At 32.6% G+C, this 19,220-nt stretch overlaps 2 protein-coding genes across 2 annotated transcripts; one reads left to right on the top strand and one right to left on the bottom strand.

The window, feature by feature from the left end:
* Nucleotides 1–254: 254 nt before the first annotated feature.
* LOC114368877 lies at nucleotides 255–4,576 on the bottom strand. Its single transcript, XM_028326157.1, has 5 exons — nucleotides 4,096–4,576; nucleotides 3,500–3,569; nucleotides 1,646–3,403; nucleotides 1,361–1,505; nucleotides 255–1,014 (listed from the first exon to the last, which is right to left on the bottom strand). The coding sequence occupies exons 3-5, from the start codon at nucleotides 3,380–3,382 to the stop codon at nucleotides 377–379; spliced, it is 2,520 nt and encodes an 839-aa protein (XP_028181958.1). The 5' UTR covers nucleotides 3,383–3,403; nucleotides 3,500–3,569; nucleotides 4,096–4,576; the 3' UTR covers nucleotides 255–376.
* Nucleotides 4,577–15,295: 10,719 nt separating this feature from the next.
* Nucleotides 15,296–19,088, top strand: LOC114367047 (rho guanine nucleotide exchange factor 8-like). The gene is made up of 7 exons (XM_028324132.1): nucleotides 15,296–16,033; nucleotides 16,231–16,347; nucleotides 16,633–16,787; nucleotides 16,889–16,963; nucleotides 17,185–17,460; nucleotides 17,807–18,127; nucleotides 18,398–19,088. Exons 1-7 carry the CDS (start codon nucleotides 15,760–15,762, stop codon nucleotides 18,740–18,742), a joined length of 1,563 nt encoding a protein of 520 aa, XP_028179933.1. The 5' UTR covers nucleotides 15,296–15,759; the 3' UTR covers nucleotides 18,743–19,088.
* Nucleotides 19,089–19,220: the final 132 nt, after the last annotated feature.

The raw sequence follows: 19,220 nt of genomic DNA, 5'->3' as shown, positions 1-19,220 counted from the left end.
ATATATAGGCATTCAAAAGCTCTATCTTTTATCTTCATGCATCGTGATTTTTTAAAATAGTTTCAGTTCGGGTTAGAACCAAAGACCAAACGCATCATGGCCCTAGAAAATAGTAATTGGTTAAAGTTGCATGCCTATAATTCCATCTCTTTTCCACATTTTCCTATAGCTTGAAATTAGCATGTGCATTATAGATAATCCAATGGTATAAGTATCATTATACTATTCTAAGACAAAAGCTATTCATAGCAAAATTATGCAACTTCTGCAGCCAAGGGGTTCAACTCTTCTTTCTTGTATCAATTGAATGAGTCCTTATATACAAGGTGAAGATGCTGATATCTAAAGGCAGTATACATGGTCTCAAAATATGTAATCATAAATTTACAATTACCTCCTCAATCAATTCACCTAAAACTAGGTTCTCTACTTCATTGACAACTTGCTCAGCTTCATCTGCAGAAAATCCATGCCTCCAACCCCAGTTCCATATTCCATTTATCAGTCCATTGTTGCTCTTTATATCTCTCTCCATCATTGCATAGATATTATCTGAAGCTAGTTTTTCACTGTAAGATGTTAGATGCTCAATGGCACTATAGACTTCATCAACCAACCTCCCTAAAGAGATGTGATATCTTGAATGACCTGCACAAGTTAGCAAAAAAGGGTGAACTGCTTGTGTCCCCTGAAGGCTTTTTCGCTCAGTGAGTTCATTTGCACAATCTAAATAAAGTTTGAGATTGGCTATTTCCTTAGTTTCACTTCTTGGTAGGATCTTGGGACAGTCAACATCAAGATTGAGGAGCTCCTCTGCATGTTCAATAAATGATTGACTAGTTAGAAGCAAATATTTCAGCTCAGAACTGTCTTTGTCGGGCTCACGATCAGTTTCACTGAAACTGATATTGGTGATGCTATGAGCTTCCTCAGCAGGGATAGCATCATTTTCATGTTCAGACTTAAGCATCAAAATATCATCACTTGAAGAACTCTGGCTTAGCTCACAAATTTCTGCAATATATCAAAAAGGAAGATATATAAGTTATGTAAAAATATACCTGCTATGTCATGACTCATGAAGAAACTTATGATTTAGATGAGTTTTATATTCATGCACTCTCAGTGTAAAAAAATTTACACTATAGAAATCATGGTAGGTACGACTTTTAAGGTAGTTATCGTACAAGCCAATAGACTTACCATCAATGTATAGACTATAGACTATTTTCTCTATATATATGAGCTGTTATATCCATACTTTTTTTTCCCAAAAATATTACATGCATAACCTTTCATCATGTAATCATTTAATCATTTAATATGTGGCACTACTGATGCTAACTTGAGAGAAACTTACCTCTAATCTTATTTGCATATGCATCTACTTCTTCATGCTCCACCGAAAGATCATATGTTGTTGTAGTGATTATTCTAATCTCAGGGCAATCATCTTTACAAGAAACATCAAGACTATTTGCTTCTTCTGCTCTTAACTGTTCATCCTGTTCAGAAGAATAATGAATTAAAATTCAGATTTAAGGCCTTCATTCATGGATTACTAAAACAAACTCAATTTTCTTACAGATAGTTCAATACTGTTACATTCACAAGAGACAAAAAATGAGAGCAAAAGTAAACTTACAACTGGTTTAGCTGCTTCAGGCTCCGCAACAGCAGGCCTTTGCTTCTTCATCTGATTCTTTTTCTGCTCCTTGGAATTGGTATTACTGTTTTTTTTACTCTTTGGTTTTGAGATGGTGTTTGAATTTGAAGCAGTGCTCTTTCTGCTGGGAATCTCATTTTTGTCAATTCTGGACCCACTTTGTGGCTTCCTCAACTTTGTACTTGTTGAGCTAATTTCTCCTTTATCTTGAGATTTCTTCACAACTTTGGGTTTTGGAACCTCACCTAGTGGGATAAGGCTTTGTTGTTGTTGTTGTTGTTTGGGTTTTGAAACCTCCTTTTCTGATAGCTTTCTACTTGTAATGGTCTTTACCTTAGCTTTTTTATCAACGGTTTCATTTACCTGTGATTTCTGACTGACATGACTTTGCGGTTTTAACTTACCTCCTGGAGCCTTCTCATTTTCAACAGGCTTGATTTCTTTTTCCTTCAGCTCCACACCCTCTCTGAGGAGGTTAGCTCTTTCCTCTTTGGCAAGCCTTTTGGATACATATTCTTCCATTTTCTTTCCCATGTTGGTGGTTGAGCCTTCTCTGTGTTGGAATACTTTGGAAGGGAGAAATTTTGCTTTTAGATTTCTAAGGGATAACTCTTCTGGAGGAACAACATGCTCATAACTTTTTGCACATTCTCGATATGGAGTACACCGAGGTTTCATAAGTACAATGGGAGGTAAATTGCCAAAATGTTTGTAATGTGGATCAATGGAATGATGGACCTGAACCTTAGGCTCTCTGACAGGACTCTTTAAAACTCCATTGAAATGAGTAGTCTCAAGAATTTCCTTCAAGGTCATCTTATGTTCTAGATTAACCGTCTCAACATTTTTTCTTACCTTAGGCATATCTATGTCAAATACAGGCCTCTTCTGATTCAGAATCATTGGACTCTCCAACTGTTTCTGTATAACAGCTGGAAATGATCTTGAAGAGGCTTCTTCCAAACCCATCAGCTTGGCAACCAGATTGGATCCTCTTTCTCTCCTTGAAGTTGTTGGTGAGAAAGAAGAATCAGAAAGCCTATCATTCCAAGCCACAGAAGACTGGCTTGAGTTTGTAGAGCGGAATGTGGATGCTGAATCCAACCCTTCAGTGGTTGTGAACAAATTTTGCCTAACCAGGCTCTCTTTAATCACTTTCTTAAGCTCCTCGTTGCAACTACTTGAAGAACCATCAGCTGAAGGCCAACGTCTTTGGAACCTCATTGGATAACTCTGTTCACCAAAATGATCACAATGTGCAGTTCCATCAATCACCTTTGCATCAAATCTGCCTCTTTCAGATTTCTCATTTTGTCTTCTTTTCAAACTAGCCATGTGTTGTGAAGCCTCTTGCACCTTGCGAAGCATTAGTAGAGACTCTTGCAGGTCAAGAGCCCCTTTTAGCAAATCTTTTGCTATATCTTCAGACCTTTCATCATACCTAAGACCCCTAGACCATGAATGAATCATGTTGTTCAACCTTTGAGCCCCTCTGGATACCTCCATGAGCTGCAACGATGATGGATCAAAAGACCTTTCTGTGGATCCTTTTGAAACCTTCTCTTCTTTGTCTTGTTTGTTTGCCAAGGACGTCTCGGCCGGCCTCCTATTTTTTGTCTTTTCCTTCATTTTCTGAGAACTGGTCCTGTATTTCCTTATTGCCCCACACTCAACAACCCCCTTTGGATCATCACATGTCATGAATGGTCTATACATGACTGTCTTGAGGGGGATACTCTGTCACAGGAATTTCATCAACAAGCTGGGAGGCTAGTAATATTCTAACAACCAAAACAAATGCCAATTGTTATTAAAATCTCACAGAATACTTACATGGTCTTGTCCTCTTGGATCTCACAGTTTGTCTACATCAGACAAAAAATAAGGCTTGTTTGTTGTCCCACTGAAACATGTGCAATTAATTAATTAATTAGACCTCATCAAAACAACAATTCTAGCAAAACAAAGCAGGTAGATCAACATAGAAACAAACAAAAAGTCTCGATCATTAGCACACTCGAATATTGAAAATTAAACTATTTGCACATGTTTTTTCCAATTGGATTCCTGAAGCAAGTACAGAGAGAGAGTTTGAGATCTGTAAGTTAGTCTCCACCGAAATCAGAAAGAGCCCAACTTTGAAATGATGCCAAAAGTTTCAACTTTAATCACACAATCATAATTTTCAAGAATCCATTGACAAGCTGAAATATTTTTGTGAATCAGAGTCCATTTTTTCTTCTCTGGATTAATAAAAAAAATACACACTTTTATTTTTTGTTCTTAGAGTTGATGATGAAACCAAACATTCCCCATCCTCAGTTTTCATCTTCAAAAGTCACAACAACAAAAAAAAAGTAAAAAATGCAACAGTTGAACCCAAAAAGAAGTCAGAATTGACGGTTTAATACTACACTTATGACACTCACCCTTGATTTTGTTTCAACTGTTCATCACTATCAGCAGCACCAATCCCAAACCCAGATGAGAAACTCATGAAAACATTAAGAAAAAAAGTTACATTTATGGTGAGGAAGCCAGGAAGGTTTAGGGAAGCTTCATCCAAGGGAATGAGGTGCAAGCAAGAGACTCAGATCCAAATGGGAGAAACAAAACAGTTAAGTGGGAGCATTGACTTTGTAATTGTGAGAAGGGTAGATAGATAGTAGCAACATTGAGCTTCCAAAAAAAAACAGTGTGTGTTGTTACTCAGTATTGTTCAAAGGGTTTTTGTTTTGAGACAAGAAAATCACTGAAAGATTATGGATGTGAAAAATGGCAGCAAATGGCTTTGGTAGTACACAATGTTTGCTGAGCGCCAAAGAAGCAAAGCAAAGCCTGTTCCAAAAGCACACGGGTCAGACAGTCACAGAGTGGGAAAATGGCTCCACGCAAGCCCGTTGATGAAAACAAAAAAATTTGGTACTTCTTTTTCTTCTAAAGTTATCATGTCATTATTATTTTAAAATAAAATTACCACAAAAGGGTGTTTTTATGAGCCACTTTTGAAAATGAATTAATTAATAAATGAGTCTATCTTCTATCCACTAATGTAAAAATAATAGTATTAAATTATAAATTATTATTTGAATTATTTTAGAGAATATTTTGTAGATAATTTTTTTTTTTACTTTCTCATAAAACTTAAACCTTAGATTGAAAAAATATGATTCTTATATTTTGATATATAATTAATAAAAAAAGATTGTCATGAAATTATGATCCTACAAATCCAACTTTTTGAGTGGAGAAAAAAAATTTAATTATGTATTTTACATTAATCTTTAATTTTTAGGAAACATATTACTAATCCAATATATTTTTAAGAATTATAATTCCCAAAAAAAAACTCATTCCACTTTTCCAGAAATCTAATTTTCAAGTAAGAAAAAACTTATTCCTCCACAAACACTGCCTATGATAATTGTTTCAAAAATAAGCAAATTTACTGTGATAAAAACATTTTATGATGCATAATTCTCTTTCTGTTAATAAATAATGTAGTTAGAAACCGGGTCTTCACGGCACTTTACTGTTATGAAGATTGAGATTGGTCAGCTAGAGGGCATTGATTAAGGTTAAATTCGTTATCTGCTGTCATACGTAAATGATTGGTTTTATAATAAGACATTGTTTTAATGAGATTATAGTAATAATATGACATCTGAAGCATGCTAAATGCATACTTGCAGAGTGCATACGGTATTCATATATTAAAAAAAATGTTTTGATATATATACCGTGAATTTTTTACTGGAAGGAAGTATGGAACTTTGCCTTCTAAGTCTAATTTCTTATTATTTCTTTATTTTATGTGAATCGAAGGTTTTATTATTATTCTTTTGTCGCGTAGCTTGACATAAAAAAGGTGTCTTAAAATACTGCAGATGCAGATAATAATTGATACAAACGACAATATAAAAAAACTAGGAATTGAGCAATCCATCTGAACCTAATAAATCATTATATACTAGTTCTACTAAGTTGTGTTTATCTTGGTATTGAAAAATTAATTATCGTCATTCTTAATGAAATATATGTTTTAATGTAAACTTATAGTTATTTTTTAAAAAAATCTGAGTATCCATTAGTTGGAAACTAAACTCTAAAACTAACCATTAAGTATTGAAATACATGGACTTAGTAATCGAATTCTTAATTACATTAGTTAAAATTAAATATACATCAATTTCATTTAATGATTTAAAAATTATTTTATTTAACTTTAAATAAAAGAGTCTTAAATGTTACATATTAATGTGACTTTTTTTTTTATTGGTCACAACATATCAATGTGAGTTGGAATATTATTAAACTTTTAAGTTCTTTTAAAATTAAAATTTGAATAAAACACAAATCGGCCAACGAATTCTTAAAAATTATGAAATGTCTTTAGAGTGGGAAACAAGTTGCTGATTTTCTTGCAAAAATATGGTCTTCAATCCAGAGTTAGGTGATAATAGTATTTGATCAAGCTACTAGTTTTATTCAATATATATAATTTTTTATTTTGACTTTTAGTCCCTTTTATCTAATAAGTGTTATTATATATTATTTGTATATTGAAATCACATAATAATTATCTTATTTTCTTATCTTTTATTGCTTATGTTGTGTTAAAACAATAGGACTTAACTTCTTCCGAGTTTTTATTCAAAAGATACTAAAGTTAATAATTTTAAAGTAATTTTTATTATATTTTGTGTAGAGTTGAGTTGTAACAAAAACATGAAAGAGGATGGATGAATAGAAGTGTCACGCTCAACGTGACCTCCTCACTCAGCGAGTCAGAATCGTTCAACCCAAGCAAGCCTCTTAGAGCAAGGAGCCACATTGATATACAGCTGTCACGAGCAAGTGCGCATCTTGCGCTTAACACGTAGTCACTTGATCCAGTTGAACATGCGCGCTCAGCGCGAGGGTCGCGCCAAGCGCACAAGTGAGTTCTAATTGGCCAATTAGTTGGTGAAGCATATAAAAAAGAAAGGAAACATTTTGTTTCCTCATGCACGAAGAAACCAACAAGAAGTAGAGGAAAACAAATAGCCAATGTAAGGGAAATCCTTTTCTGAAATTTTGGCCAATCCATTTCAATCTATCTTTCTTCCATTTTCTTTCCTTTCATCCCACCTTTATTTTTTGTAAGTCTCCCATGACAATGAGAAGCTTTGCAAACCAAACTCTATGTGATGTAATGATTATAAACTATCTCTTAATATGATGTTGTTATTATTATTCATCCCTATGCTTATTTACATACTTATGGTTTGATCATCCATCTTTATGTACTGTTTTAGGATATAAATATTGGGAAATGTTTGTATGCTAAGAACTTGAAAAGAATATCTAAAGTGAGTTATATCTAGGGATAAAATGGTTTTTTTTAACATGTTCATGCATTTATGTTCTTAATGCAAATCATTTAGTAATCAATCACCAAGGGATTGAGAGCAATATTAAGTGGTTTAGGTTCTTTCACTCGGATCTTGGTTAGAATAGACTAGTAGATGCGGATAATAACCATATTAATGTTAAGAATAGAAAAATCCATTAAGATTATATCAAGAGAAGTTCTCGCAAGCAAAGCCCCCAACACGTTCCTTAAATCATCACAACACCATCTTACAACTTCGAGCGTTTGTTTTCTCAACCTTCATGTTCCTTGTTTCGTAGTTAATTCTTTTTAATTTATACTTGTAGTTAATCAATGAACAATATTCGATTTAAATCTCTAATTGCTTAATCACACACACACACACATATATAACTTTAAGTACAAGCACAATCTTTGTGGAATATGATACTCAGTCTTACTATTTTATACTACTTGTGCAACTGGGTACGCTTGTCAAAGAGACAACAAGTTTTTGGCGTTGTTGTTGGAGACTGTATTTCTTGAACTCGGTAGTTAAATATATATGATTTTAAGAAATTATTCTTTATTCTTTGATTCTTTGAATTCAATATGTTAATACATATTAGATTCTTTAACTTGATAACTATTCTCGAGTTGTTTTTGCTTTCTTGTATGCGAGGTAAGGCTTTTGAGGTAAACCTTGTTCCACTAAACCTAGAAATCGAGGCAACCTGTCGGAAGAACAATGCCTTAAGAAGGAGGAGAGAGCAACTAGAAAAGCAGGCAAATCAAGGAGATAGAGGAATCCCATCCTCTACAACATCCTCGCCATTTCCATTTGATCTGGACGAGCCAACTACATCTATTCCTTTTTTCTATTTCTACAGATAATTCAATGACACGAGATGAGCCACAAAAGGTTACCTTGGAGGACTATTCCAATTCCTCAACACCACAGTACTTTACAAGTATTGTGCGGCTAGAGGTACAAGCGGCTAACATCTCATATCCCTATTCTCTCATACAGCGATACAGGGCTACCTATTCCAAGGATTGCTAAATGAAGATCCTTATGCCCATTTGGCCACTTACATAGAGATATGTAATACAATTAAGATTGTCGATGTTCCAAAAGGTGTTATTTTCTTAAACCTATTCTCCTTTTCCCTTGCCAGTGAAGCTAAGAGATGGTTTCACTCGTTTAAAGGAAATAACTTGAGAACTTGGGAAGAGGTTGTGGATAAATTCTTGAAGAAATACTTTCCAGAATCAAAGACAGCACAAGGAAAGGTAGATATCTTTTCATTTCATCAGTCCCTAGACGAATCACTCAGCGAAGCTCTAGATTGCTTCCACGGTTTACTCTGTCAGACTCCAATGCATGGATTTAGTGAGCCAATACAACTAAATATTTTTATTGATGGCTTACGACCTCACTCGAAGCAACTTCTAGACGCTTCCGTTGGAGGTAAGATAAAGTTAAAAACACCTAATGAAGCTATGGAGCTAATTGAAAACATGACAACCAATGACCATACAATTCTCTTGGATAAAGCTTACATTCCTGCAAAGAAAAGTCTACTTGAGCTCACTTCCCAAGATGCATTACTTGCTTAGAACAAGCTTCTAGCAAAGCAATTGGAGACCTTGATTGAAACCCTAATCAGTATCACTAATAAAATCCTTATGGATTATAATATTTTTTATTGATTTTATTATAGTTATGTTTAACAAGATATTTTAATTAGTTTTTATTTTTTCTATCAGTTAAAAAGTTCATTTAGTTGTTTAGTAAATAAGTTTTTTTAATAGTTTCTCAGTAATTTATAATTTTTTAAAATGTTATTTAAAGTAGTATTTTTTGAAATGATTCTTGAAGTAATATTTTTTAAAACGTTAACTTATAACTTTTTATATTTTCTTCTATTTTTATCTTTGATATATTTATTTATTTTACAACTAATTTTAGTGAATACTTTTAATTTAATAAACTAATTTTTTAATTTTCAACTATCAATTAATTTTTTAAATTTTAACTAATTTTTATGTTAATTTTACAGTAAAAGTATTATAATTGTTAGAACTTTCTGTTGTTAGTCAAATGCTTGCCTAGGATGAATCCTTCCTTAATTACTAAAGATCCACTTGTCCCTACGCGACAACTAAAGTCTAAATTTGTCGGCATATAACTCCATCTTCAAACCAAAATTTCAAGATTAAATGCTAACATGAAGGAATTATTTTTATTAAAATTGTTGACTTATGGTCTGAATCCCTAGCATTCTATGGAAACGATTTTTTCCTTTGGTAAATCTGATGAATGCTTTTTAAACTTTCGTAATATTTCCTTTCTTACATTAATTCTTGATCCGTGTCATCAAACGTAGATCAATTGATATTTATTTTTTATTATCAACAAATTAATTATTAGTTGTTAATTTTTGTTAATAAATAAATATATAATCGTATTAAATACTTAAAAAAAAGTTTTATTTTTGGAAAGTATAATAATCTTATTTGGGGCCCAAATAGAATTATATTTCGTACAGGATATTTTATGTACCCAAAACAAATCTTTTATTTTGTAAAATTTTTAATTTTTTATTGAAAAAATAAATTAAGAAGAAAAACACATACTAGAGGACTGAAAAATTTGTGTTTGACAAACCTTGATGAGGGCATTTGGTTCACCGAACAGAAAGGAAACCAATCCATTCATTGTTCACACACCTCATATGAACCTTTGTACCACTTGTAATAATATTCATTAAAGGCGAACTGTTACTACTAAGTAATGCATTAGTTGAAAGACATATAACCCCACCTACATCTTTAATGATGAAAAATTCCTGATTGCATGTTGTCATGTACAGTAAGTAGCTTTGAACTATATTTATTCATACCTATAAAATTGATTCATTTCAGTCATTTTGAGAGCATATATATTAAATAATAAATAGTGACAAGTAGCTAAATCAACCAACCAAAACTCCATAAATAACTAACAACATACCACGAGAAATTTGCCGGCCAAAGTCCCTTATTATCAAAGGATAATATATATCACCTAGTATAATACTGTTCAATTTTTACAAAATATATCACAAAATAAATATTTAATCAAAACATTAATTCTCGACATGAGTATATATTACATTTTCATTACATCAACTCAAACGTGTATGTTTACGTGAGTTATTTAATTTTATATAATATTGTTTAATATTTTTTTCATTGAAATATATGACATGACGTAACTGTTGTTTAATAAATTAATATGATAAATAAAATATTTTTAAAGTAATATAGGATTCATAAAATTAAATTAATCACCCATTTTAACAATCTTAACATTGAATGGTTTTTCATGTAAAGTATTTAAATTTATGTAGAATTTAGAAAATTATGATAAACAATTTAGCTAAACAATTATGCATTCAGGAACCGCACTACATATCTAGCTTGAATTAATAAACGCATGTATTTAATATTTTTCGTGTTAAGTTCAAACAAAATATGTTGTATAGCTTTATGTATTAGCTTTAGTGTGATGCGTGTTAGTCTTCACTAGACGTGTATCACAACACAGCTTATAAATTTGAAAATTCCATATAAACACCTTATTAGTATGTGTTTACTAATAAAACTAAGTCTAACCCAAAGTATTCAATGTCATAAGAAATCATAGAAAATAAATAAGAGAAAGATTTTTTCTTTTTTGTTAAAAAAGATTTTCCAGGTAATGTTTGAGCTAGGGTGAGAGGACTTACATTTTCATACAAAACTCTAATTACTACCAATATTTGCTTCCCTAAATAAGAAACTATCTACAATCAATTCCAAGTTTTTACCCTTCAATTAAACTTCATCTGTATTTTACACCTGTCAGTTGGTACCCCTCAAGGCTCAAACAAGCTATTCAAATGGCTCTTTTTTTTTTTTTTTTTTTTAAATTCAGTCACAGGACTCTTGTTGCATTTCACAACTCTGCACTTGGTCCCTATAATAAATGTAACTGAATCCTCACCAGTTTATTTTTCCTTGTTTGGTTGTAAATTTGAATTGAAGTCAGTGTTTGTTATTTTAAAAAAGGGTACAACTTAAGTGTTCAATGCTCCGCTACTCCTCCTAAGCATGACACTTAAACCGACACACTGAGCACATAATTATGGTAGTTGCAATTCAATAAGCGCGTGTACCAAATTAATTAATATTTATTCAAGCATCAAAGTACTTTTTCTTCTTCTCGCAAAACATCAAAAAATAAAATTTATCAATAAATTTAGTTATTAATTATTAATTTTTTTAACTGAAAAATATTCAAACTTACGATATTTTTCTCTCTCTATTTTTTTCTTATACTATTATGTTAACCTTATGACTCGTGCAAAGCATCAAAATACTTGGAAAAAAACAACTAATTTATTCAATCAAGATTTGAATTATATAAAAAAATTGAACTAGTTGAAAGGAGGGCTTGTTAGTGGCTTCAATTCTCTGAAGCAGTTAGTCACACTGTGAACAATTGGATATATTCTTTACAAACATATGCATAAATAAATAAAAATAAAAACATCTCGATTATGTAAATAAGATCACAAATTTACCACTAATAAACAGTAGTATCAATTATCTTATCCCAAGATAATAGAATAAGAAAGTTTTTGCACTTCCCGACTCATGAACGGACATACACACATTGTTTTATAAAAGCAAAAATTACAGAGATAGGGAAAAAAGTGGGTGTAATTGCAACTGAAATGGATTTAGACAAACAAGGAAAACAAAGATTGACGTGTAAGCTTGGCCCATTTCTCAATTATGGTGTTCAATACTAAAATGAGTGTAGCCTTTTGGCTACTAAACACAACCTCTTTTTTTTTTTCTTCTGCTTTACACTGTTAACTTTTCCTTATCAAACCCACCATCATCATCTAATTCAAAATTTTCATGTTCTGCTAATTCTGGCGGTTAAGCAAATGGAGTGAAAGCATGAAAGAGGAAAGCATCTTTAATTTTAAAATTTGTGGTTAATTAAATTTTAGCAAATACGTATCTCAGTGTGATAATCAAGACAAAAGAACACAAGTGGGTACGTAGCATATAGATGGGTCACAATATAGCTAATTAGCTACCAACCCCTTTCATTAAATAATTGCAAAATAAACAAAGTAATTCTCTTTTGATGTCCAAAGTTTCTTTCACATCTATAGAAATACGCATTCAAAATCTCTATCAAGGCACTATCTAAAAAATTTGAAATTTAAATTTAGAAGGAGGATAGGTGGCAACATTTGCCATGCAATGTGTTGAGGACTATTGTGTCTTGTCATATGGAGCTTGTGCAGAGACGCTGCATGAAATACATTTGCATGAATTTGCTTGACTCAGAAATTATATTATGGGGACAAGGACAAGGGGCAAGCCGGCAAGTATACATAATCAAAGAGACAAATAAGAATAGTTAATTTCAAAATGAAATAAAAGATGATAGTGAAAAAGAATGTATCACAATGTTCAAAACTCTTAACTGGATTTGAATGATGATGGTGAACATGGATTCTCATACACACGGTCCCACTCGCACAAAGAAAAAACAATAAAAAGCCAGCTTCTGCTGCTCCTTGTATTTTTGTGACCCATGATGAGTGTTGGAATGAGACATCTTGTTATCTAGCTTGTCCACTCAATGCTCTCGATTTGATATTTTTGTAGCCTTTCATTGTTTTTATGTACGTGTATGGATATGTTACATAATTTTGTATGTATGAAATTGATTGTTAATAACATAATTAAATTGATTAATTTGGAGCACCGTCTTTCCATGAGGCAGCATGTGAATCGTATAAGGGAAATGATTTAAAATTGTAAAATAATCATGGGTAAGATAATGATAGTGAGAGAGGCTTGGGAATTTCACTGCGAAACAAGGTGGTAGTTAATCCTTCTTTGTCATTAATGATTGTTTTATATTTTTGTAGTGGCTTTTCTTGTCAATAGTTAGTTCCATAGCTTAAGTTTGACCGATGCTTTGTGCAAAAACTTAGAGCAACTGTAACATGTAAACTTGTTGAATTAGACTATTGCTAAATTCAACGGTTGCTTCAATGCTTCCCCAGTTATACCTTTCCATGAATTCTGGCTTAGAAGGAGCGAGGTTATGGTTGAAGAGTTTGTTTTTGATATAAGAATTATAAAGCCTTGGACAAATAAATAAATAAAAAGCAAAAGTTCACTTAAGAATAGAGGGGTTGAACTTAATTGGTTCGAATTTTTTGGACGATACAGTATACAGTCTTATGCATGATCATGTAGATACAGTTTAGGGATAAAATTTCCTTCACTCTCACTATTATTTCTTGTACTTTCCATTACATTTTACAATAAACTTTTCAAAATGTAATTTGTCCGTATACCACAATCTAGTCTACACCCACCCTGTATTTTGGTCCTGTGCAAAGTCCAATAGCCTAACAATTTGTACCGATCCAACAAAAACTGAAGAGAAAAAGAATTGGGTCTTCCAGACTCACAAGCCCAACCTTGTTGGTCTTGAAGGGAATGTCTGAAAACTATTAAGTCCTACATTAGGCCATTAAAGATAAACAAAAGCTTATATCGACAAAGAGTTTAAAATTGCTTGTGTATGCAGAATTAATTTTGAGTTGAAATTTTTTTGAATAATTTTTACATTGGATAAAAAATATTATACTAAATTTTACTTATTACTTCAAAATCAATTTTGTCAACATCTACACATACTTAGGAGTGTAAGTAGGATGATAAAATATAGTCCGACTATAAAAATGCCCACAAAAATATTCACAAATGAATATGATAAATACTCGCTTGTTGGGATGAATCCGGAACAAGTATTTACCCCAAATTCAAATAGGGATTGGTGTATATATGGATATTATACTACTCACACAGCATGGTACCACACCAATTATATATTTTATTAATTTTGAATTTAATAACTATTTTTTTTGTTACAGACGAGAGAAAGAATGAAAAAGGCGAAAACAAGAAGCGACTAAAGTAAAGAAACAAGGACCAAGGCCGTAACAAATCTTATAATATAGAAATGATTTATTTTTTATTTTTTAAAACTGAATTGTGTTTTTATCTGAACGCTGAATAGTTATAGCGTGGTTTAAAACTACTTAACGTTGAAAGGCTATATTTTTGGTTTAAAATTTTTGTAACAGAAAAGTTTTAATAGCATTTAAACCAACAGTAATGGGTGATTTGAACGCTTTTAAAGCTATATTTTAATAATTTAAAAGTGAATTTTCAATTTAATTGTAATAATTTTTCTAACTAATATATTTTTATTAATTTGTTGACTTTATATATAAGTAAATTACAAGTAACAAAGATATGTACGAGTATATAGGTACATAATGGAATAGCGGATAGGTGTTGAGGATTAAAATTACAGTATGCGTGAGTATAGGATAAATATGAATATCTTTTTCAACAACAATTCTATAAAGTCTATACAACCCCAAAAGGTACGAAACACTATTTTAATGGCTAATGATTAAATAAAAAGGAAAAGATAAAAGATAAATTTGAAGGAAATCACAAATCAGCCGTTGTTTGAATTTGCGTACTTTTGTGCATAGCATAGAGATATCCATTAGTAATGAAAAAATTGGATTAGATGCTTGAGGATTTGAGTTTGATTTTCATTAGTATATTAAAAAAATGTCAGTTGCCATAAGCCCGGAGGCATCTTGTTTTTTTTTTACTACCACCAAAGTCCTAAAAGCAAAATATTATAACAAGTAATGATTTTTCACAACATTTTGTAGAAAATATGACATTGTTATAATTAGTTATCTCAGACTACTTTCTCTTTTCATCCAATCTCTCTCCTTTATGTAGAAAATAGACATTGTTGTAAAAGCTTTTTACGGGAATAATATTCTCTATTATAATTAGGCATACACATCAATCACACACATATCACTAGGGTTTATGAAAAATGCGTAAGAATTAGGATCAGGGAGTTACATTAAACTGTTTCCCTAGGCTTGCTCTATTCTAATTATAGTCACCTCATTTTGTGGCTCTCCGAAAATTAATCCAAATTTGATCTCAAATTAACAGAAAATATGACAACCATTAAATACAGTTGTCTAAATTCCATTCTATGCCAGTTTCTGCATCCATTCATTCACTCATTCATTTTCTTTTCCTTCAATCTGTTTTTATATTTTTGGCATTGGTTATCATGATAACCAAAGGGGTGGTAGAGAAATAGCGGGTGGAGAAAACTGCTATAGTTCATATATATGATTTTCCTTGCCTTTTTTTTTTTTTTTTTAATGGTAATCAATAGCAAGCATTAACCTCTCATCCATTCATTCAAAAACAAACTCCACAGACTACTGCCCTCAAACTAATCCTACTATTTTCTGCTTCAAACATGCACACCACAATTCATTGAAACAACGTTAAGTTATTCATTTTCTCCTATACTTTTTTGCTGACATTCTTTAACATCTCTCTCTTTTTGATTGAAGGGTTCTCTTTTGTTTCCCTTCTTTCTGTTCTTTCTCTCATTGAACAAATAGTACTTTTTAAAAAAATAATAAAAATCAAGAAGAGAGAACACAACAAACATATCTTCAATCAAGGCCAACATTTCAACACCCAATTACTTGTTCCTTTGTTTTTCTATAAAACAAAGGTGACAGTGTGACAATCTAAGAAGGTTTAATGAACGATGGTTCGAGCTTTTCATCACCAAATCAGCATGGAGAAGTCCAAGTCTTTTCATTTCAGGAAGATGTTTGAGATCCCAGGGAAACATATCCATGGTTTATTTGATAAGGATCATGATGAAGCAGGTGAAAGTGATAGTAAGATTTACTCAAAAAGCTTTGAGTCTAGAAGCTCACTTGATCATCATACATTTGAGATTCAGTTCAATAGTGATCATAGTCCAACAGCAAGCTTGGGTATTGAAGCACCTAAAATGCCTCCCAAGCCACCAACTGGTATATTTGCTCTTTAAATTTTAAGCCAAGTCAAGATTGTGTCTGGATTTCAGATTGCAGTTAAATTAGTCTGATCACCCTCAAAGTGATGAAATAACAAATAAGGATCACAAACTGTTTCTTAGTAGTAGTTAGTAGAAGATCATCAATAACACTAAGCACAAATTGCTAAAAACAACTTTGTGCTTTTATTTCAGAAGCTGACTTGATGAAGGAAAGGTTTGCTAAGCTGCTTTTAGGAGAAGACATGTCTGGTGCAGGAAATGGTGTTTCTTCAGCATTGGCTTTGTCAAATGCCATAACAAACCTGGCTGGTATATTCCTTTTTTTTTTCTTTCTCCAATCTATGTGTGCCAATTGACTATTCTATTGCTCCTGCAAGCTTCTAAAGGGATTGAAATTGTTTCCTCTTTTTGGAAGAGGAAGTGTGATTTCAATCATACGGTTTGATTTCTATAAAATTAATAGAATAGATAGTGCAGTCATCTCAATTCAAATTCAAGCACATGTATATCACAAGTGTGACTAACTGAAATATGTTCTCTCAAGTCTCAATGAAATTTCCATTCAATAATTTGTTTGTTTCTGATTCAATGCAGCATCTGTTTTCGGAGAACAATCAAAGCTGGGGCCAATGCCCTCAGAAAGAAAGGCAAGGTGGAGAAAAGAAATTGAGTGGCTTCTATCTGTAACTGATTATATTGTTGAATTTGCTCCATCACAACAGATAGCTAAGGATGGAACAAGCATGGAGGTAGGCAAGGCAACCTTGTATAACTATAAATGAGAGGTCCAAAAATCTCAGTTTCATTTTTGTCATACATAGAAAGTAATATATGATCTGGCTTTATGTAGATCATGACTACACGGCAACGAACTGATTTGCTGATGAACATCCCCGCCTTGCGCAAGCTAGATGCAATGCTCATTGTAAGTAGTTAAATCTTATCTGACTCACTATTATTCAAATGATGGAGATATAATGTTAGTTGGATGGTTAAAAAGGAGGGAAGGAAAGAAAGGTCGCGGGTTTGATCCCTTCTGCTAACAAAAACTAACAAACTAACAATTAATATTTGCCGATAAAAAAATTTATTATTCAAACAACTTCATTTCAGCCATTTTGGACTAACTAGATAGCAATGGAACAGGACACGCTAGACAACTTTAGAGATCAAAATGAGTTCTGGTATGTCTCTAAAAATGATGAGAATTCTGAGGTTAACAGTAACAGCCAAAGGAAGAGTGACAAATGGTGGCTACCAACCGTTAAAGTTCCCCCGACAGGGCTGTCAGAACCGGCCGGAAAATGGATACAGTTCCAGAAGGACAATGTCAACCAAGTGCTTAAAGCAGCCATGGCAATAAATGCTCAAATACTATCAGAAATGGAGATCCCTGAAAACTACATTGAATCTCTCCCCAAGGTTATATAGGGCCAGTTTGTCACATTGATGTAAAATTATTTAGTGTTAAGTTTTTTAGAGATTTTATAAAAGAAAAGGCGCAAGCTAATTTATTACTTTTTTTAAAAGCAAAAACTGATTTTTATGTGAAAATATTCAAAATAGCTCTGGTTTTAGATTCATTTCAGCTTCTTATTATTTTGAAAAGCTAAAACAATTGCAAGAAATTTTTAAAGTGATTCTTTTACAAAAAAATTCTGTAACAAACGGACCCATTAGACCAAAAAGATCTCTAATCGGCTCAATCATTTCATTAGAACTCAAAACTTGTAACTTGGGTGAATCTTCTCCTTCATGTCTTTGGCAGAATGGTAGAGAAAGCCTTGGTGAATCAGTCTATAAGAGCATTACAGTGGAATACTTTGATCCTGGGCAATTTCTCTCAACAATGGACATGTCCACAGAGCATAAGGTGCTTGACCTCAAGAATAGGATTGAAGCTTCCATAGTGATATGGAGAAGGAAGATGACCAACAAGGACAGTAAGTCTGCCTGGAGTTCAGCAGTGAGCATTGAGAAGAGGGAACTCTTTGAGGAGAGAGCTGAGACAATATTGCTGATGCTCAAACATCAGTTCCCAGGACTTCCACAATCTTCACTTGACATTAGCAAAATCCAATACAACAAGGTGAAAGCAATTAACTTTGCAACTAGTTTGTTTATTCATGTTACATTAATTATTATATAAAAAAGGACATTTTGATATTACCTTATTTTGGTTTCATATCATAGGAACCAATCTGTATCTCTTATTTATGTTTGATCGTGTTTTGATTACAAGTATTTTTTTTTCCGAATAAAGTACATTCAATTCAAATAACTCGTTATTCAATATTCATGTATGTCTTCAAATTAGACAGTCACTAACAAAATTTGAATGCTTCCAAAATGAGCACAGGATGTTGGACAAGCCATTCTAGAGAGCTACTCAAGAGTAATAGAAAGCCTGGCTTACACAGTTATGTCAAGGATTGATGATGTCTTATACGCTGATTCGGTGACAAAGAACCCTTCATTGGCAGTGAGCAGCAGAAGGTATTCATTGGATTCTGTACCGGTGGCTGAGCAGACTTCCCCAAACTCTGGGGATGAGATTAGCAACTTAAAATTTTCAGAGACACCACCTTCTATGACTCTCTCAGATGTCATGGGTTGGAGTTCAACCAATGAAGGGAGTGACTTAAAGACTAACTCCGCAGGAGACTTAGAAGAGTACGAGAAAGAAAAATATGAAAAAGTATAACTAAATCTCCTAAATTGGCGACCCCATCGAAATCTTACTATATGGAGAAGCTTGAGTACTTGAATGCTTTAAAAAGTCCCATAGCTCGACATTACTGTTGATAACAAATTAGGGAAGGAGAAAAACATTGGAGCACATTGAAAAGGAAGTTACAATGCACATGCAAACACTCATTGAGGCATTGGTTATGTTGGTGTTAGGACCCTACTTGATTAGAAACTCTTGTGTTCCCTTCCTTGCATGAAAAGGGAAGTTTGTATATAATTATGTATTGGGTCTTATGCTTCTTACTGTAACCGGCTTGTACATTATGTCATATACAGACTTAGGTTGTCTAATTGCTGGACTTGTAAATATTTTATTTCTTTAATTCAAAATAGTGGAAGATTGATAGTGCTTCTGGTAAAATCATTGTTGAAATCTTCACCCTTTCTTTTTAAGTTCATTGGTTGCACTTGGAACCCAATTTGCAGGCTGT

This window comes from Glycine soja, chromosome 9 (genome assembly GCF_004193775.1).
Source record: "Glycine soja cultivar W05 chromosome 9, ASM419377v2, whole genome shotgun sequence".
In the NCBI taxonomy this organism is placed as follows: Eukaryota; Viridiplantae; Streptophyta; class Magnoliopsida; order Fabales; family Fabaceae; genus Glycine; species Glycine soja.
The sequence above is the reverse complement of the archived record's forward strand: the minus strand, read 5'-3'. Positions and strand labels throughout refer to the sequence as shown.

Excerpts from the sequence above, each read along its gene's own strand:
- LOC114368877 (XM_028326157.1), bottom strand. The coding sequence starts at position 3,382 with ATGTATAGACCATTCATGACATGTGATGATCCAAAGGGGGTTGTTGAG. Across the intron at positions 1,506-1,645 it reads CTGAAGCAGCTAAACCAGTT|GATGAACAGTTAAGAGCAGA; the intron begins GTAAGTTTACTT and ends TCTTCTGAACAG. Across the intron at positions 1,015-1,360 it reads ATATGCAAATAAGATTAGAG|AAATTTGTGAGCTAAGCCAG; the intron begins GTAAGTTTCTCT and ends GATATATTGCAG.
- LOC114367047 (XM_028324132.1), top strand. The coding sequence starts at position 15,760 with ATGGTTCGAGCTTTTCATCACCAAATCAGCATGGAGAAGTCCAAGTCT. Across the intron at positions 16,788-16,888 it reads AGGATGGAACAAGCATGGAG|ATCATGACTACACGGCAACG; the intron begins GTAGGCAAGGCA and ends GGCTTTATGTAG. Across the intron at positions 17,461-17,806 it reads ACATTGAATCTCTCCCCAAG|AATGGTAGAGAAAGCCTTGG; the intron begins GTTATATAGGGC and ends TGTCTTTGGCAG.